The sequence below is a fragment of the Musa acuminata genome, chromosome BXJ1-7 (genome assembly GCF_036884655.1).
Source record: "Musa acuminata AAA Group cultivar baxijiao chromosome BXJ1-7, Cavendish_Baxijiao_AAA, whole genome shotgun sequence".
Taxonomy (NCBI): Eukaryota; Viridiplantae; Streptophyta; class Magnoliopsida; order Zingiberales; family Musaceae; genus Musa; species Musa acuminata.
The window spans coordinates 14,416,409-14,439,846 of NC_088333.1; the positions used below are offsets into that span (position 1 = coordinate 14,416,409).

At 37.4% G+C, this 23,438-nt stretch overlaps 1 protein-coding gene across 1 annotated transcript; it reads left to right on the forward strand.

Annotated features, from left to right (window-relative positions):
• Positions 1 to 4,794: 4,794 nt before the first annotated feature.
• Positions 4,795 to 23,404, forward strand: LOC103991962 (callose synthase 5-like). The gene is made up of 43 exons (XM_065192181.1): positions 4,795 to 4,845; positions 4,933 to 5,306; positions 5,466 to 5,566; positions 6,344 to 6,465; positions 6,543 to 6,639; positions 6,785 to 6,895; positions 7,056 to 7,184; positions 7,280 to 7,372; positions 9,308 to 9,399; positions 9,491 to 9,623; positions 9,727 to 9,864; positions 9,942 to 10,018; positions 10,114 to 10,201; positions 10,283 to 10,411; positions 10,488 to 10,602; positions 11,489 to 11,820; positions 13,017 to 13,069; positions 13,162 to 13,222; positions 13,323 to 13,404; positions 13,487 to 13,536; positions 13,671 to 13,757; positions 15,570 to 15,692; positions 15,772 to 15,863; positions 15,948 to 16,035; positions 16,122 to 16,282; positions 17,108 to 17,231; positions 17,339 to 17,433; positions 17,535 to 17,658; positions 17,747 to 17,898; positions 18,837 to 18,946; positions 19,060 to 19,185; positions 19,266 to 19,334; positions 19,441 to 19,630; positions 20,500 to 20,611; positions 20,706 to 20,825; positions 20,911 to 21,026; positions 21,123 to 21,206; positions 21,304 to 21,416; positions 21,497 to 21,726; positions 21,801 to 22,598; positions 22,692 to 22,742; positions 22,814 to 22,999; positions 23,082 to 23,404. Exons 2-43 carry the CDS (start codon positions 5,072 to 5,074, stop codon positions 23,310 to 23,312), a joined length of 5,820 nt encoding a protein of 1,939 aa, XP_065048253.1. The 5' UTR covers positions 4,795 to 4,845; positions 4,933 to 5,071; the 3' UTR covers positions 23,313 to 23,404.
• Positions 23,405 to 23,438: the final 34 nt, after the last annotated feature.

Sequence of the window (23,438 nt, forward strand, 5' to 3'; positions counted from 1 at the left end):
AAACCCAATGTTACAATGAGATGATTCTTCAATGGGTTTGAGACCCATTATAAGGTGTATTTTCCTTCTATTATAAGTTGATGAGGCTATGATTTGATGGTTCTTAGTATTATTCATCAGACATTTTTTATATGATGTAAAATCACTTGTACTATTGCATGCATACTTCTATTAGTTCCTACATCAATCATTATGTTATGTGTTAATTTTACCTTGGTTACATGGGGTGCTTTTGCAAATATTAATGTTGTGTCTTGTCAAGATTAGCCATTGTTTCATGTAATGTTGCATAGAAATCCTTCTTCCGTGATATAAATCACGCAAATAAATTACTACCACACCTAGCAATGTCAATAAATCAGCATGCCGAAATATATACAATTTATCACAATACAAAGATAGTAAATAGTTACACATGTTAAATAAATTCCTAAAGAAAAATATGATATTATCACTACTATTGAAATGCCCCCACATTTGTAAGAAAATTTAGCATATCAAAGATGTAATTTATAACAAGATATATACTTTGCTAACATCCATAATAATATTATTTTATTTATGCATCTACCTAAGATAATTTTAAAAAATATTTAACTCTTACCCCTCACAATTTGAATGTTATATGAACTAACAATATTGCATCAAACATAAACATCAAGAAATGTTTAATGTAAAATTAAATAAAACATGCGTCAATGTATTAATTTATACTAATAAAAAAAATTTGTATATATTTTAGTTTTTGACATCAAGTTAGTATTTGTCATCCTTAGTTTCATCTTCCAACCCTTTGGACTTAGGTAGGTCATCGATCCCATCACCACCCATGGTGTAACTTCAATTGTTAAACCTTCTTGTGTAATTCTATAAAGAATTCTTTTCCTTCTTATATTTGGCTAGGAGAGAAGTGGTGGCATTTGTAAGAGTTTATAGTTGATAAAACTAAGTTTAAATTATTTGACCAATTGTGCGAGGGAGGAGATAGACTATAAAGGGAGCTTAACGATTGATTCATATGTTGCTTCTTCAAGAAAAATGTATATAAGGGAGTCTGTCGTTCCTTAAAAAGTCGTATTTCCAGAGACATCAAACATAGGAAGTCTATCCTTAACGATTGATTCTTTACTTATATATTTTGTAAAAGAGGATTATAAATATAAATCTATTTCTGGCTATTTTCATTACTTTATTTCTTTATAGATATCCTTTAATCATTGATCCATCTTATTAAGATAGTTTCGAATCTCAATTAGGAGGTCGATTGATTAAGCAACTAATTCGTTTAGAAATTTTAGCCCCGGTGAAAGAATTGACTTTTAAACCAAAAGCAAGGGAGGTGCTTCAGATAATAATTTGGCCTAAGTTGGGGGAAGACTCAACCACAAGTTTAAGAACGGAAATTGGAGGTGGACCAAGAGTCGGGATAGGTTGAGTAAATGTAGGTTTGATAAACAAGTTGAGGAAGATAGGGAGCAAAGGACTATTCCAATCAAAATTTACATTTATTGGATTAGGATATGAAAAGTTTTAATAATAATAGTCATGATTATAGTAGCCATGGGAGATGGTTAGATAAATGTTGAGTCTTGAAAGAGCAATAAAAAAGGATGGGGATCTAAGTATAGGGAGAGGACTTTGATCGATAGACACCCCCTAATGGACCTTGATTTAAGATAATCAAAATTGAAAATTTTGGAAAAGAAGCATTCGAGATTATCGGAGTTGATCTGTTGATATTTGAGAGATTCAAATCTTTAAGGTTTATCCAAGACAAACTCATAAGGTTTCCTTGAGATAGAATGGTTGGCCCTCCTTTTAACGCCAAACTATTAGAGTAGATTTTGATTGTCTAAGCCAAAAGTTGACTTGAATCCGTCGAGGTGGAGCTCATCGAGTTGGACGTTTGATGCCTACAAAACTAAGTTGAGATATTCTCGATAATACCCTTCTTATGCTTAAGCTAGTAACATGATCGAATAGGTTGGACTTAGATTGCTTAGTGTGCCTCGGGGCATTACACAATTTGTTTAGTAATAGAGGTATAAAAATCTATCATAATCTCTCTTGCTAATCTTGAGTCATTATATCTATTTGTTATACGGATTGAAATTATCATTGATTAAGATCAAATCAATATGCCTATTTACTATACTACTTATACTACTTATGAGATATTAGGTCGACCACATGTCAACCAATAGCTTAGACACATGGAGAGGAGACCCTTACTAACGTAAAGTACTAACGAACTAATCACAAACTATATAATAACATGATAGTCTTTATAAAGACATAAAATAAAAATGAAAGGACTATTATCCTAATATCATCAAAAGGATTGGTTAGCATATAATGAGTATTCCAATTATGGAACTAACCATTATAATAGGAGACTCCCTAAATAAGGTTTGATGTGGTAATAATAAGGATTGATTAACCAAGGAGTGAATTAAAAAATAAAGAATGAAAGCATATTAGTGCATAAATAGCATTTAACCCTAACCCGTATTCCTATGAAGATTATTTATTGCTCCTTCGTAGAGGTATATGATGAGTATAACTGTTAATGAGATTTAAAGATTTTTTTTCTCATAAGATTGTAATTCTATACACTACTCTCCTTATATAAGAGTGACCATATATGGCTACAACTAAGGACTTGGGTAATTTATAAAAATTCTCATAAATAATCAAAATTATATGTGTGGTAGTTAAAATCTAAGTTAAAAAACATAGTTAAAAACTTGATTCACTTTATTTTCTCATACTAAGTGAAGTTTTGAGTTGTACTTCGCCCATGAGCACCGAACAACTTATTTTAATAAATATTTTGTATTTTAATAAATTTATTTACTAAAAAATTATATAATTCATGAAAGATTAATAGATATTTTATTTTTTAAAAAATAAAAAAAATCTTAAAATAATAGCTATAATTACACATAGCCATTATAGTATGATCATCATGATCCTTATATATTTTTCTCTTCTATATAAAGAGAAGATATGTCACTTGAGCTTAAATAAAAAATAATTTTTTGTTTATCTTTGTGTTTCTTAGGATAGCTCAAATAGGATTCCGAATAAATTCTAATCTTTATTTATTTATTTTTATTAATTAAATTAGATTTAATATTTTATTGTTGAGTTTTTATCGAAACTGTAAATATCAATGGATACATATTAGTATGATCTACATTTTGAACTATGCCTACAACTAAGAAATAAAAACAAGAATACAAATGATATAAGCAGTTCGTAGATCCAGCTACTTGATACTTTGCATATATCATTAATATTTGCAATTGCTGCTACAATGTAGGAAGTGTGAGCCAAAGAAAAGAGCACTCAGATAGTGGAGCAGAGCACGACAAGTAGTCATCATTGAGAGTGGGAAGAGACATCCAAATCTAATAACTTGTAGCCTGAGTTGTAAGTCCAACATATGATATTTCATATCATAATTTTACTTTTAGTATGTAGGAAATTAGTTTCATGTGCACATGCTAGTGAGTCGATTACCCAAGCCACGGGGCCACGGTGGGGCTCACTTGACCAGGCGGGTCCCCGTATGACATCGGCTTACGTGGATATGCTTGCACTGGCCGTGTGGGCCCTCCGGGGATGTTTTCGGGATCATTTGATGGGTGGAGATCACCTGCCTGCCTCGGCTGAGGCAGGGAACACGATTCTATCATCTCGTTACGCGGTCCTGGGCCACGGAGATCGTGACGGGTGGACATCACCTGCCTGCCTCAGCCGAGACAGGGAACACGACTCTGTTCCCTCGCACGCATCGTGGGTCCCATGTCGACGTCAGGACACAAGCGCTTGACATCGTCATAGTAGCCCTTTTGGGTTTATCTTATTTTCTGTAAATAATATTTGTAAAAATTTTGTAGGATTTAATTTCAAACCTGATGTAAAATTTTACAAAATTTATTTTTATTTTTTACTCTTTAATTATGCTGATGATAAATTTATACGTACCAGTAAAAACTGGAATCAAACTTTATTCTGATATCAAATATGTTTGTTCATAATCTACCATCCTTGTATTAAATAATGTAAGTATCCTATAAAATTTTATAGACGATACCCTTTACGGTACCGGACATTCCCAATAATTCAAAATCTTCAAGAAAATATATCATAAGATTAATTTGATGAAGGGACATGAGAGAATGCCCGGCCAAAGAACTTTGCAGTCCCGGAGATGGACCCACCAACCTCAAGTCAAGATTACCCCAACCAAAACAAACTCTGGAAGCGGCTTCGTCCTTAGTCTAATCATAACCGTCCATTCCCTTCTTTAGCATCACGATGAAGAAGATCAACCTAAAAAAGAAACAAGGCTGGAAAGACCCGACAACGTACACCCCGGGAGGCATACGCTGGGGCCCACCGCACCGGAAGGTAGAGATGGTTCAGGGTGACGTCGTTGGGGGACGGGAAGCGAGTTTACCAGAAAAGGATAACAGAGCCGGGGCGTCAGGCGTTCCATTTGGCGGCCCTCCTCGTACGTCGGGCGCATCGACGCTGGTCCACCGCACGAAGGCGCTCCAACGGCCAATCGGACCCGCTCCCGCCCTAGCTGCCGCGCCCCTTCCGCGGACACTGCGGTAGAGCCCAATGGAACCGCCCAACGAGTTCTGCCTGAGCCTGACGACCCCGCCTCACCACTCGTTGAGACAAAAACCATGGAACAAACTCGGACCGATGACGCCTCTCGTTTCCCATCCCGCTGCTATTTCTTGCCCCCCCACACTTCCTTTCTGCGTCTTCTCAGCTCTCCCTCGCTCCGGGAGCGCCCCGCCGCCTCTCGTTCTTCCCCGGCGAAAGGTGAACTCTCTCCTCCTACTCATTAAACCTAAATTGATAGAGGTGTAGAATTCGATTTCGTTGATGATCTTGAATGCGTTTCTGCAGGCGACCGGGAGGCCGGGAGGCGGAGCTCCCAGTCACCCTGCCTTCATCCATCGTTACCTTGAAACCCTAGCGATCGGACTGCCGATCTGTCTATGGTTTTGCTACTACTGAGGAGCGCTTAGAGAGAGGAGAGTGCAAAATGGCGGGCGGGGAACCGGCGTCTACCCCGGGAACGGGGGCTGCGCCGGTGACGGGGCCAATGTCGGGGCCTCAGGTTCTGACGCGGCGGTCATCGATGAGAAGTGCGGCGATGGCGACCTTCTCCATGGAGGTCTTCGACAATGAGGTGGTGCCGTCGTCGCTCGGAAGCATCGCCCCCATCCTCCGCGTTGCGTCCGAGATCGAGGCCGAACGCCCTCGCGTCGCCTACCTATGTGCGTTCTCTCTCTCTCTCTCTCTCTCTCTCTCGGTTCATCCGCTATCAAACGAGAAACCCTAAACAAAGATAGAAATGGCGGTACCTACGTTTTCTTTCTTGGAAGGGATCTGATATCGTTACGCCGTTTTTTTGTTTGGTTTGCGGTGGAGTGCAGGCCGTTTCTATGCGTTCGAGAAGGCGCATAGACTCGATCCCAGCTCCAGTGGACGCGGAGTTCGACAATTCAAGACCGCTCTCCTGCAGCGCCTCGAGCGGGTGAGATTACTGCTTCTCTTTATTCTCCTTGTGCTTTGGTGCTTTAAGATCCGCTCAGATCATCGTGCGATCTCAATCATCACACCACTAGTTATAGGGTGTTTTTCGTCTTTGGACACTGATTTCATGTGAACTTGAAATCGCCGTTCGATTCTGTATCGTTCGCGAACATTAAAGCAACTGCGTCTCAATTTCTTTGACAGTTAGCATGATTACTCTCTCTGGCCCGTTTGTTTCAATTTTAATTGGACTTCAATTTTGTGGTTCACGTCTCTATTGTGATGAAAACGGGAGTGGCTTTTCCAGATGCCAATTCGTTTTAGCTTTTAATCTATTGTTTTTCCCCAAATTTTAAGGCTTTTTCTAAAGGTTGCTGCTGTTGGACTCTGCGACTTGTTAAAAGGCTTACCGTAGTGTTCAAAAGTTGATATTTCGGAACTAGTGAAAGAAGTCAGGGTATAACTTTTGGTTTCAACTGGCAAATTTAGTGTCTTTGCTCAGATATCCATCCCTTGGCCAACCTTTTCTATATCCTAGAAGGTGCCCTTCTTGGGATACCGATAGATTGGATGACAGATTGGGGGCATTGAACTCTGCATGCGAAGTTTCGTATTCAATGCAATGATTTCTCGGTAAGCTCGTGATGAGAGCTTGTACCGGATAAAATAGTACTTTTTGTGGGTTTTGTACTTCACTTTCCGGAGATACTTGTATATAATTAATTGTCATGATATTTTGACAAGATTATGAACTCTGTAATTTGAACCAACATTCCAGGACAATACGCCGAGTCTTGCTAAAAGGGTGAAGAAGAGTGATGCACGAGAAATCGAGAGCTTCTATCAGCAATACTACGAGAACTACGTCCGTGCTCTGGATCAGGGCGAGCAAGCAGATAGGTAAGTCTTGCTTGACTTTGCTGATTTTGGCATCCTTGCATTTTTTATAATTAGATTTCTATTCCTCCTGTGGGCAGAGCTCAACTTGGTAAAGCTTATCAAACCGCCGGTGTCTTATTTGAAGTCCTCTGTGCTGTTAACAAAACTGAAAAAGTTGAAGAAGTTGCTCCAGAGGTTCGTCTCGTATTCAATGTGTTGAGGAGCCCATTTCATATTTGTTCACATATTTTCTGCAATAGCGGCCAGACGATTGCTTTGCTTAACTTATGCACGCACATGATGTGTTCTGCTGTATGGTTTCTCGGTGCTCCGTGAACAGATTATTGCTTCCGCCAAAGATGTCCAAGAAAAGACGGAAATTTATGTCCCATATAACATCCTTCCCCTGGACGCTGCTGGTGCTTCACTATGTATTATGCAATTTGAGGAGGTATGGTATTACAGGCATTTTGCCTCTTGTAAGTATCTACTTATCTGACATGATTCTTCCTGGGTATTGTGCTCGTGGAAACTACATCAGCTCAAAAGGAGATCTGTTGTGCTAGCTTTAAACAAGTTAGTACTTTTAATGTACCTTCTACTTGTCACAGATAAAAGCAGCTGTGATGGCCTTGAGGAATACACGAGGCTTGAACTGGCCTTCTTCTTTTGATCAGCAAAGACAGAAAACAGGAGACTTGGATCTACTAGATTGGTTAAGGATCATGTTTGGGTTTCAGGTACAACATTATCAAACATTAGCAACCATTCTTTGTTTTTATTTCTCAGAGGACACTAGTATTACTTACACTTGATAATGCTTCTTTGTTTGCAGAGGGACAGTGTGAGGAATCAAAGAGAGCATTTGATCTTGCTCCTTGCCAACGTCCACATAAGGCTGTCGCCCAAGCCTGAACCTCTTCACAAGGCATGTACATGCTTCCTTCTAACTTGCACTAAATTGGATCTTCTTAACAATTTGGAGAAAGAATATGGTGAATGGAAAAAAACAGAAGATGCATCTGGTATGTTCGCCAGTGATTCTGGAATGAGAAAGTCTGGATGACGATCACAGTATTTTGATATCTTGTTGGTTTTGTTCGCTTCTCTAGATAGCATTCAGCATTATAAATTAGGCCAGTGAATCTTATTGAATACAAAACAGCTTCATTTGCAGCCCAACATGTGGTGGTATTGAAGTTCCATTAAACACAACTATAGTTTTTGAAGCCACACTTAGGCAACATGAAACTAGCCCAAATAACCAGTGGATCATAACAGAAAAACACTAATACAAGAGAAATAACTTCAAACCTAAATGCTTATCACCATAAGCATTGGCCATTCACCGGTTAAAAGGTTATAAGCATATGAAGATGTTTAGTGCCTGCTCTTAAAGAATGGGAATCCTTATATTTAAATTTATGCCATGCACTTCCAAGGGCCAAAAAAGCATTAGTATAATTGGTAAGTTGCACTAACCAAATATCATAGAGCACAATGTTTAAAAAATTCTGAATAGCAATGGAGGGCAGTACAAAAATTATTTGAGTGATATCAGTATCCTGATTATGCTAGTGACATGCACTTGGTGGAGCATGATCAATAGGCAGATAACAAATCTCTCTGTAGAAGTAGAATAGGAGACAGAAATAAGATACATTTTTAAGTGAGAATTACATGTCTCATGTATTAGAAATAAGCCTAGGAGGGGAAAAGAGAGAGAGAGAGAGAGAGAGAGAGAGTAGTAGTAGCAGTAGTCAGTAGTGGTACTAGTAATAGTAGTATATCTTCTTGATTTGTCTAGGAAATGCAGAGACTAAGGATGTGCATGATTAAATCCATTAGTTTTCATGCTTTGTGTAGCTTCTCTAATGAGATTTAGAGAAGATAGACTTTAGAAGTGATTGATTAAACCAGAGCATTTGTAATAATTTCTTGGTCTAGCTTAACAGATTGGAAATGTCTTCCTTGTTGTTTAGGTCAAAATTTAGTAAGTTATGGTGAGTTGTATATGACTTTGCTTCTTCAACTTCTCATGGGTTTCTGATACTGCTTCATGTATTTTATACTATAAGAACATCTCTTGTTAAATGGATTCATGGTACTAATAAATTACTGGCATTTTTACGATAGTTGGCGTATTAGAAAGTTAGCATCCCCGGGAATATTGACATCAGATTTGGTTTTGACTTATTAGTTTTGAGCATACATCATTCATGAAGATAGTGATTTATTCAATGTATTAATTTGCTGTATCCTGTGCCATTTTCATCTGACCATTGCATGGTGTATACTAGACATGCCATGCTGTGCCATGTATTGGCATTTGGAAATCCTGATTCTTAGATACTGAGACAAGATGCAGAACATACTTGTGCTGGTTCTTTGGCAATATGCTGCCATGACATTACTAATTGATAGCCAGACCATAACCCTTGATTACTGTTTAATTTTTCAAAGTCAATACATAATTAATTGATAGTACTAGCCTACTAGGTTAACAAACCCACATGCTAACTTTGTTAGTTTTAATAACTAAAATGTCTTACAGTGTATTCTGCCATTCAGTCCAAATTGTATTATTTTTTTTACCAAAGTTATGACACATAGTAAGGCATTCTTAAATGAACTGGGATTCTTATATTGAGATTCCAGCCAGTTATTCTCCATATTTGTTGCCCCCTAGCACTCTACTGCTAGATATTTTCGTGGTCTTTTTAATCATTCATCCTTTAGTTTTAGAATCTATTAAAGCAACATAACTTATACAGGTTACAAAACTCGTCTTCTTTCACTTCATTTGCAATTATTTTGTAATAGATTATATCCTTGAATTAGCTAAATCAGTTCCCTGGTACAGCTGGATGAGCGAGCTGTTGATGCAGTTATGAGTAAAATATTCAAGAACTACAAAACATGGTGTAAATTCTTGGGACACAAACATAGCTTACGGTAATTATTATGTAAATCTTTGGATTCCATTTGTTTAATTTTTCTATGCTTTTGATTGCTCACTTAATATTGTAAATGTTTTAAATTTTAGGCTTCCACAAGGTGCACAACCACCCGAAATTCAGCAAAGGAAGATCCTTTACATGGGCTTATTTCTTCTTATCTGGGGTGAAGCTGCTAATATTCGCTTTATGCCAGAATGCTTGTCCTATATATTCCATAATGTAAGACCTTCATTCTAAAGATGCTTTAATTTTGCCTTCCATTGGCATTCTCTTGTTATTTCTCAGAAATTTTTTCACTTAAGTAAATCCTGATGATTTCCAGATGGCATATGAGCTACATGGCCTATTGGCTGGGAATGTCAGTGTTGTGACAGGGGAGAACATCAGGCCTTCATATGGTGGAGATGATGAAGCATTCCTGAAGAAAGTAATTAGTCCAATTTATCGTGTGATTGAAAAGGTATGCTTCTTTGAGAAATTCAAACAAATAATAAATTTTACACGGTTACATAACTAAATGATGATACTATCTGTCAGGAAGCTAAAATGAGCAATAACGGAAAAGCTCCACATTCAGCTTGGTGTAATTATGATGATCTAAATGAATACTTCTGGTCTGTGAGGGGATTGATTATATGAATATGTCACCAGAATAGTTTTAATATTTTCAATTTGCTTTTGTTTCTAAGGTTGATTACATAACCATTAGGTCTGCTGATTGCTTTTCCTTGGGGTGGCCTATGAAGGATGATGGGAATTTCTTCAAATCTATACGGGAATCAAGGCCCATTGTTCAGGTATGTTGTTGACCGTCTCATGTTCAAGACCATAAAATCAATTTGTCAGGACAATGTTATCGTGCAAAGATCTATTTACAGGCAGGGCATTCATCTCTGAAGGTTTCTAATAGAAGCATAGGGAAATCAAATTTTGTTGAGACAAGAACATTTTGGCACATTTTTCGAAGTTTTGATCGCATGTGGACCTTCTATATACTTGCACTACAGGTACTACTAAGGTTGTGTGTGTGTGTGTGTACACCTCATTTACATCTCTGGTAATAATAATTTTTGTAACTTTCAGGCAATGATAATAGTGGCCTGGAGTGAGCACTCACTGACAGAGATATTTCAGAAAGATATATTATACTCAATTTCTAGCATTTTCATCACAGCAGCATTACTACGCTTCCTCCAAAGTATGAGCTGAAAGTTTGTCATACTGTAGTTACATAGTTGTTCTTGTGCTTAAAAAGCTTTAAACTCTGTTCTGCAATTAATCCAATTTGCATGTTGATGGTACTTTTAGATCTGAATGTGTCATAGTGTTAGAGAATAGTAAATGACAAAAATGAATAATCTGCACCATGATGTCTTTATTAAAATGACTGACCATGGAGATCAGAACTGTTTCAGAGTTTTGAGTCACATTTTGCATCTTTCTAATTTCAAATTTGCTTTAGAAGATATTGATTAGAAAGACAGCAGTTATGGATTCTGATCATTTGGAAATAGTGTTGTGCTGAGGAGGCTTCTGCTGTCATTATATATCTTTTCATAATTAATATGAGTAGTTTACATCATGGGGATGCCTAAAAGTGGTTTGTTACCAAATCCATGCATGCAATAACTCTAGCATATTCATTTAATCAAAATGAGACCAAAGATAAAAACTGGGTGCTTAGCAACGTCTTACATTCACTAGGATTGCTAGAGAACATTAGGATGCCATTAGATTTTTACCTGATCAACTTGTATGAGAATACTCAAGTATTATGTGCATTGTCTGCAAAAAGAAGTCAGGTTTAAAGTTTAAACAACAGTCTCCTGTAATATTAAAGTTTTTCTATCTCATCTTAGTCAGAAAAGTTATCTAAAACTGTTTTTTTAATCTTCTTGTACTCGATCTTTCTGTATTCTTTGTCAAATGTTTCTGAATAGAAATATAAATGGCACAAAACTTTCTTGAACTTGCAATTTTTGCTAAATTTTCAGTTATCTAATGTGCTTATCAATCACGAAGACAGCCTTGGTAGTTTCTTTTCAATTATTCGGCTGACATTACTGTTCTTTTTGACATTACAGGTGTTCTTGATCTTGTTCTAAATTTCCCTGGCTTTCACAGATGGAAATTCATTGATGTCTTAAGAAATTTCCTCAAGATATTAGTTAGTCTTGTCTGGGCCATAATTCTTCCTCTAGTTTATATTGATTCGCCAAACATAAATTTACCCTGGAATGAACTGTCCAAGTGGCTTCATCAATTAAATGGTGTACCACCTTTATATATCATGGTTGTGGTACTGTACCTATTTCCCAACATACTAGCAGGCATCCTATTCTTATTTCCTATGCTCCGAAGATGGATAGAGAATTCAGATTGGCATATTGTTCAGCTTCTCTTGTGGTGGTCTCAGGTGCATATCGTTTACTTCTAGTTTCATTTTCTTAATTTTTCCTCTCTGTTTTAAGTGACAGAAGTTGAGCTTGATTTACTTAGAATTAGCACCAAACTCATTGACATAACAATTATCATTCTGTTCTTTTTATTTTTTTGATCTTCATTAATAATTTACTCAACAAACAAGAACAAATGTGTTACATAGATGCAAATTATTGGGATATTCTACTTCTCTGAAGCAATTTGTAAAGCCATCATTGCCACAAATGAAGTTTCAGCATCATACAATTCACAGGTAGGCAGGTGCTTTTTATGAGCAATAACATAGATATTCACAAAGTCTAGTAGAAGAAAGTGTCATGCTATTTCTTCCTTACAAGGATTTTCATCTAAACTAGTGTATGGTGTAAAACAAGACTTGAGGAACATGAAAAAAAACAATTATGGATTACCCATTGATCCATCTGTCTTGTGCTCTCATTCTATTATTCTATTTTTGTTAAACTGCATTCTTCATATCACCTATCTAGCCTGCTCATTCAGGGCTACCTTCCAGTCAGTCTTATCTATGCACAGATAGCATCTTGACTAGTGTCAGAGTTTAGTTAAAAAAACTACTGTCAGAATTTATACTATGTCTATCTTCTGATGGTTTTATTTCTTTCTCTGCAATCAATAGAAGCCTCCTAAGTTTCAAGACAAGACTCCAGTAAATATTCTTGCCAAACCCCTATGCCTCATAGAATGTTTCAGTTCCTGTGGCATGACATGGAAGACCGTGTAATACCCTCTTGGCATGGTATGTGCACATTCATTTGTTGGGTGTGTTGACAGTTCTTGGGGCCTCAAGATCTGAAGAATTAAAGTTTGTTTAATTGGAATTGCTATTTTTCTAATTATACTCCTTCTGTGCAAATATTACATAACCTACATACTGGATGCTTATAAAAAAAATTGAACTCCTAACCTCATGACTGTAACCACTAGGATGTCTCCTACAATTCGAATTTTTTTTGCTATACTTTGATTCTATTTATATCATTCTATACATGATAGTAGTGAAGGTCCTGTCATGCCAATTCTCCTTGTTATGGTGTTCTACTGTTGTGACCTCTGATGTGGAATGCTTTCAATAAAATTAAATACAAGGACTATGCCATTCTTTTTATGTTGTGCTTGCTCATCAACTAAAGCCGTCACTTTATTTCTCAGCCAAGAATATATGTTGGACGTGGCATGCATGAAAGTCAGTTTACGCTTTTCAAGTAAGTTTGTTGGGAAAAATCATTGTATATTTACATATGGACACTTTGCTTTTTGTCTGAAACTGCTAATTGCGTCTATTGTTTCTTGTAAGGTATACATTGTTTTGGTTGTTGCTGTTGTCTTCCAAGTTTGCCTTCAGTTATTACATGCAGGTAGTGTCTCCCGTGTGTACGTCTTCTTACAGATCATTGTATAAAGCAAGATATGCTTTTGGGGTATTCTTTACACCTAACATGTTTTACTGTCTGGCAGATAAAACTTCTTATGAAGCCCACAAAAGATATAATGAATGTTCACAACATTCATTATGCCTGGCATGAATTTTTCCCTAATGGTAATTATGCTCATCCTATTCCAGTTTGCTTAGAATCATTCAATTAAATTTGTTCAAGCTGTTGAGCTTCTGCTTCATGCAGCTTCTGGTAATTATGGTGCTGTTCTCTCACTATGGGCTCCTGTGATTTTGGTATGTCTAGATATTGTTCTCTCTTTTTTGAGCTATGATGCATAGTGATCGTTGTGTCTCATTTTCATATTTCACAAGTCTTTATGTTTAAACTCAGCATGATATCATATATGACATGCACAAATATTTCACAGGTATACTTTATGGACACTCAAATATGGTATGCAATTTTCTCTACCTTATATGGAGGTGTTTCCGGAGCATTCGGTCGACTTGGAGAAGTAAGAACCATGATGTATATACATTTTTGTTGGTTCTTTTTAGATTCTGTTTATCAAACAATCAAACTAATTAAAGATATTTTATTAAAATACCATTGGGTCCTTTAATCTTATCAACCAATGCTACAAATTCATTTTTTAAGTGAGCAAGAAAAAAGAGGCTTTTGGCAAGCTAAATCCAGGCTTTCTCTCTAATAGGTAGTTTGCACTTCTACTTCTTGTTTCATTCGTGTTTTTCACCATTTTAATTTGACATTTAGATTTGTTTATGATTTCTTTATTCATCAGAAAACTTTCATTTTCTTTTATTTCAAGTTTGTATGTCCTACCTGATTGATGTCTATGTTGTTTTGCCACCATTTTTCTTAGCTAACCGGCAAGGCCCAAAGAACGATTATTTGGCCCAAACTTTCATTTTCTTTTATTTCAAGTTTGTATGTCCTGGCTGATTGATGTCTATGTTATTTTGCCACTGTTTTTCTTACCTAAATGGCAAGCCTCAAAGAACGATTATTTGGCCCTTGTTATTCTTCGCAAATGTTTGTTTCATGTTCATTTTCCTTTAAAATTCTTTATTTCTCAGATATCATTGTAGTTTGGCTAAAAATTTTATTGATAAAAAGGAAATAAACTTAATCCTTTTCTTCAATTAAAGATTTTATATTGAAGCTATCAAACTTCTTTATAACTGCACCCTAATTTTCTGTTCCGTGTCTACCAACAGGTTATTCTCCACTGGAATGTTATTCCACAACTCTGTGTTTTACCATCCTATAGGGCATGTGACATTTACAAGATCAGAAGTCCTTATAAGTACATGATTATTCAGTTTAGGTTACTGCACAACTCACCACTATGACTAAGGCATTGGGAAATTGAGTTTCATTGTTGGCATCTACTTTCCTAATTAGAACAGTCATTAATCAGTTAGTTAATCAATCATATACCACAATTTATATATCAAATTCCATCATTTGTATTTAGAAAAAATTCAAGATCTTATACCACAACTTCCTGTTTATATTCCAGAATGATCTGCATCTCAGCTTCTGTGGCAAGTTGCCCTTATTTATGCTATTTATGTTCCATGGGTTCCACAGCCAAACATCTTGTCACAATACAAGTTTTATAAATTGCATGTGGTCAAGCATCATCGGTGAAACATTTACAGTTCAGCAAAAATAATAAAAATTTTCACTACATAATAAAACATTTTTCTCCAAAGGTTTCAATCTGATTACTAGCAAAATCTTGCATATTTCTTGGAATTTATATCATGTAAAAACTGAATTTATTTTGATGTCATAATTCTCACTGGAAATTTAATTATCACTAGAAAAATAAGGATAGTCTTAGTGTTTCACTATCCATCAGTTTGCTTTTTCTCTGTTATTATCAATGTCACGAACTATAAGCATTTTATAAATTACACAGGATCTTTACTGAACAAACAAATACAAATAATCTCTCTTTCTTCTTTCCTCCCTCTGCCTATTGACCAGGACTGCACACATTCTATTTGCTGGGTCCATGGCTGAGTAGGCATAATGGCAGAACCATGTTTCATGTTTTAGAGAAACAATTGAGCATCATAATCTGTTGAAAAAACTGAATACTTATCTGGCTTCCATAATGTTATCCTAATTGTGTATTGTGATCCTTAATAATAAAATCAGTTGCAGTCTTTTCTAGCTCTGGATCTTTTATTATGTATGTAGATGTGGTCTGATATCTTATGATGATTAACTTATGTCTAATATCTGAAGTCAACACTTTTCTGATATCTAAGTTCTGGATCTGTGATTTTTATAGATACGGACACTGGGTATGCTGAGATCAAGGTTCCACTCTTTGCCTGGAGCTTTCAACACATACCTTGTACCATCTGAGAAAGCTCGAAACAGGGGATTCTCTTTCTCAAAGCACTTCGCAGAGGTACCCTGCAACTATAAAGTACAATTTCACAAGAACATTGACAGTTTTGGTCTCGTATCTAACACCTTGAGGAATTCAGGTCTCTCCAAGCAAGAGAACTGAGGCAGCAAAGTTTTCCCAGCTATGGAATGAAGTAATTTGTAGCTTCCGAGAAGAAGACCTTATAAGTGACAGGAAAGGCCTTAAACTGACTGGCTTTCGCTTGATACATGATAATTAGTATCCTGGAATACTCACTTATTCTTTTCTGTGATTCAGAGAGATGGATCTTTTGCTAGTTCCTTACTCATCAGATCCTAGCCTGAAGATAATACAATGGCCACCATTCCTGCTCGCAAGCAAGGTCTCCACTAAACACTCATTTGATGCTTCTTGAGTTCTTGTTACTTTGATGTTTCCTATTTTTCAATTCATCAACTTATGAGACAGATACCAGTAGCATTGGATATGGCTGCTCAATTTCAATCAAAGGATTCTGATCTGTGGAAACGCATCTGTGCGGATGAATATATGAAATGTGCCGTTATTGAATGCTACGAGTCCTTTAAACTTGTTCTTAACCTTCTTGTAGTTGGTGAAAATGAGAAAAGGTCTGTCACAAACCTTTTTTTCTTCGTTAAATTGGATTTTTTAAATTTAATTATGTATCATGTTTGTATTATAGTCTACATATAGTCACTGCTTGCTAGGAATCTTTAGCTTTCACTAATATTTCCTTTATATTTCAGAATGATGGAAAAATATCAAATATAGGTGTTGTATATAGAAGGGGATAGATTACTTTTTATGCTATTGCACATTGTACAACTCAAGAAGTCGCATATTTTTTGTTATTGTTCATCAGCATATAGCTGCCATATACCAGAGTCAGTATATTAAACGAAGAAAGTTGCAGCTTTTGGGTTTATTAGTTAATTCACATAACCTTTACGGCCATGAACATGCCTTGTTGAGTGCAACAACAACAGGATCAATGGCATTCTTCGGCATTTTGTAGACCTAATGTGCGACAATTTTTTTATTGAGCTAAGAGGACCAAATCAGAACTTTTGTCAAGGTCCATTATCAGATTGATAAGATGATCTAAAATATTTCATTTCAGAATATTATAAGAGTGTTGAAGGCTGTACACTTGGAGATATTCATAAATACATGACAGCTTATGGCTGGTCTAATTGTATGCCATAGAGTATTTTCTGAGGCAGAGACTCAATTACTGATGACTTCAAAACATATGTTTGAACTTGTCCATTTTGACTTAATTTTTATTTAAAGGCTCCCCTATTGCGTCACTCTTGTTTGAAGAAAGGATGTCTTGGATGAAACAATGATTAATGCCTAGACATGTTTTCTTGTAAAAATGATCTCCCTTTGGTGCATGATCTTTTCAAATTACCTTGCTTATTCTGTAACAGGATCATCGGCGTAATTATTAAAGAAATTGAAGCTAGCATTGGAAAGAATGCTTTTCTCAGCAACTTCAGAATGAGTGCCCTACCAACACTATGTAAGAAGTTTGTGGAGCTTCTAGGTATCTTGGTAAGTTACTTTATTAAGTAAAATATGCAAATTGAAATCTCTGCATGCTTCCAAATTGTTCTAAGTTTCATAGAAGGTTGTTAAAAATTTTCCTTTCTATATTGCAGAAAGAGGGTGATGCATCTAAGCGTGACACACTCGTGTTATTGCTGCAAGACATGCTAGAAGTGGTCACCCGTGATATGATGGTTCATGAGAATCGGTTGGTGAAAAATTCCTGAATGGATTATTTAGTCAACATTTTTTCGAGAAATTAAGTCCTGAGATTACTGATAAACTTATGACATTGAATATTGCTTTCAGTGAGTTGGTTGAGCTTGGCCACAGTAATAAAGATTCAATACCTCGAAGACAACTTTTTGCTGGTACAGGTTCAAAACCTGCAATAGTATTTCCTCCTATAATTACAGCATACTGGGAAGAACAGGTGGATATCAATATAGAGAATGTTCTCCTTTCTTCAGTTGAAACTATTTTAGTTGAAGACAAGCTACTCACAATATACCATGTTGCAGATTAAACGGTTGTACCTCCTATTGACAGTAAAAGAATCTGCAGTAGATGTGCCTACAAACCTTGAAGCTCGTAGAAGGATAGCCTTTTTTACAAATTCATTATTTATGGAAATGCCACGTGCACCTAAAGTCCACAAAATGCTCTCATTCAGGTTTGGTGTAACCACTAGAACTAGCAATTGTACATTTCATTTTTGCTTTTTTTATTTGATATTCTGGATATAATAATATCAAGAACGACTGCTGTCTTTTTCCAAGAATTGAGAAAATTAGAAAATTTACCTGCTACCTTCCAACAATATAAGGAATCAAACGTCATTCGGACTATTTACTGATTGTAGATCAAAAGTCATTTGTATTTTAGTTTGCTTTTGTTAACAGCAACATAGGAATTCAAGATTCTCATGTTCACTGAAATTCAAAATTTGCAAAAGTAAACTGTTACATGAAACTTGCATCTTGGCAATTCATCAGATAGGATCTGTGGATCTATTGTTCATATGAAAGCCAATCTAACAACAGATATGGCACATTCTCTTATTTGATCATCAACTATCTATAGCAGAACTAACTCTTTGTATTTAAAGTTTCACAAGTTACTTTTGAAAATTTGTGAATTTTCTATTTTCCATCTAAAAGAGCATGCTTTCAACTGAAATTTCTGCAGGTTCTCAACAATGTTTTAGAGTGATGCAGGTGCACTTCAGTAAATGCAAATGAACTGCTATGTGATGCTTGTTATACACACCAAATCAAGAACAATTAAGAAAATATTTACTATTTTGTGGCACACTAAACTTAAAAGATGGTGAAACAGTGACTGATAAAAATAATTTAGCAAACATGCAAATCATAACCGATTGGTGGAAATTTTATAATGACCTCAGCCAGTTGCAGTAGTTTTCGGGCAAGTGGTGAACAACCAACTAGTCTGAAGTATATAGTTGGAAGTCTTTTCAGTTCTTTTAACAGTAATATTATGTAGTAATGATAATTTCCACATGTTGAAATCATCATACTTTTGTGTACAAATTTGCGAATTCTCCAAAATATTGGACCACGGTCATGAAATATATATATTGGTTGGCAGTGTAATGACCCCTTACTACAGTGAAGAGACAGTATTTTCCAAAAATGATCTTGATTTGGAGAATGAAGACGGTGTCTCTATCATATTTTACCTGCAAAAGATCTACCCAGGTTATAATCTTTGCTACTTTTCAGAATATAATGCAGTGTAACATGTTTAGTTCTATAGCTAGTGAATGATTCCTCAGCCTCATTGGATCAATGCAATTGATGATTTTTAATAGATGAATGGAACAACTTTATGGAGCGAATCAATTGCAAAAGAGAAAGTGAAGTTTGGTCCAATGAGGAGAATGTTCTACAACTTCGTCATTGGGCCTCTCTTAGGGGACAAACACTTTGTAGAACTGGTAACTATTTTTATTATATTTCAAGTTTTAATTATTAAGTAGCACTTTCTTCAGCTGTTGGTATGACACATGTGATGCAGTTAGGGGTATGATGTACTATCGGAGAGCCTTGAAGCTTCAAGCTTTTCTTGATATGGCTCAGGAAAGTGGTGAGTAAATTTCATTTTCCCACTTGTAACTGATGAACATTGGTCCATGGTGTACTATATATTCTTAAGTTTTTCTCAAAGTTCTCATCATCACATGTACCTGCAGAGATATTAGAAGGATATAAAATAGTTACTGATTCAGCAGAGGAAGAAAAGAAAAGCCAAAGATCATTATCTGCTCAGCTGGAGGCTATAGCAGACATGAAATTCACATATGTTGCTACTTGCCAAATCTATGGAAATCAGAAACTGTCCGGAGATCGACGTGCAACAGACATTTTGAACTTGATGGTTAAGTATGTCCCTTTTGGTTTTGTTTCTTTGTCTCTCCTATTAGAGTTGATATGATATTGTCATTGAAATTTCTTTCTCCTACTTGAAAGCCATACTTTCATTAACAAGATCAACATACTCTATCAACAAAGTCCATCAATTTCGAATATCCAATTAGTATGGGCCTGGAGAATCCAACATGAAGGTCATTACTTTGATAGCTGAAGAATGACATGGTCTTTGTCATTTAAATTTTCATCGTTACTATGATTTTGAAAGTAGAAGATTTAATTTCCCCATCAAGAACTGCAACATAAATGCATCTTATGTGATTTTATTTCCAGCAATATTCTGGTATCCAATTAATGCAGTCCTGTTCAAGTTTTTAGTTTTCCTGGTCATGATTCTGCTTTATAGTGAAGCAACTCAAAGAAATGTACATAAAGTTATTTTAAATATAATTCAAATAAGCAAAGAATTCCTAAATGATTTGAAATGTATAATTTACATGAATGATCTCAATGGACTTTAATTCAGGAAGCTGATACCTTTCCCAAAAGTTTATTACTAGCTATTGATGCTCCATCTAGATTTGTACTATGTATATGATTACTCTGGAACAGAGGTTAAGAGATAAAATCTCTTTGGTTTCATTATGTTTCACATCTATTAAATCCATGCTTCATAGTTAAATACAGAGTCCTGCTAAACTGAAATTTTAATGGAATCAGAAAAAATAGTGGTTTTACATAGTTAGGGCATTCAAACTTGTTTTGTTGAAACCTTACATGGCATCCTGAAGTATGAAACTTGATGCAGTTCTAACAGAGATGCTGCTTCCATATGAAAAGTATATGTTGCCCTAAGGGTCATTAACTATTCAAAATTGCAGCTACCCTTCTCTTCGTGTTGCATACATTGATGAAGTGGAAGAGAGAGATGGCGACAAGGTTCAGAAAGTCTACTACTCTGTGCTAGTAAAAGCTGTGGACAACCGTGACCAGGTAAATCTAAACTTTTGTTGATTTTAGGTGGAATTGATCTACTTGAAGATCAAGATTGTGAAACACCAACATGTTTATCTTTTTCTTTTTGAAGGAAATATACCGTATTAAATTACCAGGATCAGCAAAAGTAGGTGAAGGAAAACCGGAAAACCAAAATCATGCAATCATCTTCACCCGTGGCGAAGCTCTTCAGACTATCGATATGAATCAAGTAATAAATACACAAGTCCTGAAATCACTGCTGGTCCTTCTAGCTTTAGCTTATCAGGTTCTTATAATTTTATGACTTTCTATAGGATAACTATTTGGAAGAGGCACTTAAAATGCGCAACCTTCTTGAAGAATTCAATGAAGACCATGGACTACGTCAACCTACCATTCTTGGTGTACGTGAGCATATTTTCACAGGAAGGTAAAACCAACTATGCTAGTGATAAAGGAACATTATCTCTATTTGTCCGATTGCATGGATATATTGGCTTATGAATTGATACAAATTATTTTGTAGTGTGTCCTCTTTGGCGTGGTTTATGTCAAACCAAGAAACCAGTTTTGTAACGATTGGACAAAGAGTCCTCGCAAGTCCATTAAAGTGAGTTTCCTATCTATTTCCGTTCTTGTTAAGACTCAAAAAGATTTCGATCTTTGACAAACACTAATTTTCATCTTTGACTAAACTATTTGGTCAGAGTCCGATTTCATTATGGTCACCCAGATGTGTTCGATAGAATTTTTCACATCACCAGAGGTGGCATTAGCAAGGCATCTCGCGGGATCAACCTCAGCGAGGATATATTTGCTGGTGAGTCTTCCTCTCAAATCGATTCTATTTAGCTCCAACTAATAAATGTATCTGTTCATTCCGACCTTTTTCTCTTTCAGGCTTCAACTCGACACTGAGACGTGGAAACATCACACATCACGAGTACATCCAGGTTGGAAAAGGTCGTGATGTTGGACTCAACCAAATCTCACTCTTCGAAGCAAAAGTTGCTTGTGGCAACGGTGAGCAAATACTCAGCAGAGACATCTACCGCTTGGGTCATCGTTTTGACTTCTTCCGCATGCTATCATCCTACTTCACCACCGTTGGCTTTTACGTCAGCTCAATGGTAACCTCTGTTTCTTTGCTACATGTGTTGTTGTGAGGATCTGTTGCTCATCATGCTTTGGACAACATTTGCAGATGGTTGTAATCATAGTCTATGCCTACTTATACGGAAGACTCTACTTGTCACTAAGTGGGCTGGAGAGTGCAATCATGACGCAGGCAAGGAAGAGAGGGAACACAGCTCTGGAGTCAGCAATGGCATCTCAGTCGGTGGTCCAGTTAGGTTTACTGATGGCCATGCCAATGGTCATGGAGATCGGACTCGAGAGAGGATTCCGAACCGCAGTGAGCGACTTCATCATCATGCAGCTTCAGCTTTGTTCCGTCTTCTTCACGTTCTCCCTCGGAACCAAGTCGCACTACTTCGGCCGCACCGTCCTGCACGGCGGCGCAAAGTACAGAGCCACCGGAAGAGGCTTCGTGGTGCGCCATGTGAAGTTCGCCGAGAACTACAGGATGTACTCCCGGAGCCACTTCGTGAAGGGGTTGGAGCTGATGGTGCTTCTCATAGTGTATCAGATCAACGGAGCTGTCACCTCCGACTCGTTTGCTTTCCTGCTTCTCACCTCGTCCATGTGGTTCCTGGTGACCACCTGGTTGTTCGCGCCGTTCCTCTTCAACCCCTCCGGCTTCGAGTGGCAGAAGATAGTGGACGATTGGGACGACTGGACCAAGTGGATAAACAGCTGGGGAGGAATCGGGGTGCCGGCGAACAAGAGCTGGGAGTCGTGGTGGGACGAAGAGCAGGAGCACTTGCAGTCCACCGGGTTCCTCGGCCGCTTCTGGGAGATCGTCCTCTCCCTGCGCTTCTTCCTCTTCCAGTATGGGATCGTGTACCACCTCAACGTTGCCAATGGCAACAAGAGCATCATCGTGAGCGTCCCATTCCCAACACCTTTAAGCCGCTTACTGCATGCCTACTTCTTCATCGCCTTTGCCCTGTGCTAATGTTGTTGCATCGATCAGGTGTATGGGCTGTCATGGCTGGTGATCGTGGCAGTGATGCTGATTCTCAAGGTTAGAGGAATCCTCCTTTCACTCCCCTTTCCCTATGTTTGCTTTGGCTGAAGGAGAACCGCTGCATGCAGGTGGTGTCGATGGGCAGGAAAAAGTTCAGCGCCGACTTCCAGCTCATGTTCCGGCTTCTCAAGCTTTTCCTCTTCATCGGCTTCATCGGAATCCTGGGCATCCTCTTCACCCTCCTCAACCTCACCGTGGGAGACATCTTCGACAGCCTCTTCGCCTTCCTGCCCACCGGATGGGCACTGCTTCAGGTAACGATAACAAAGCGTCTTCTCTTCTCCCTGCAAAGAGTTACCCTTCCACCTGACGACGCCGGTGGTGTGGTTGGTGCAGATATCGCAGGCGCTGCGGCCGGTGATGAAGGGGCTGGGGCTGTGGGGCTCCGTCAAGGCCTTGGCTCGGGGGTACGAGTACGTGATGGGAGTGGTGATCTTTGCGCCGGTGGCCGTCCTCGCCTGGTTCCCCTTCGTGTCCGAGTTCCAAACCAGGCTGCTCTTCAACCAGGCCTTCAGCCGAGGGCTGCAGATATCGCGCATCCTGGCCGGCGGGAAAAAGCATAACTGATTGATTCATTTCCGTGGTGTTCTTGTAATGAACTTATCCGTCCATCTGGAGTACTATAGAAATCAATCGAGTTATAGTCATTTTTTGTGTTCTACCGCCTCCTGTTGTTGCTGCCTAAATCCAATC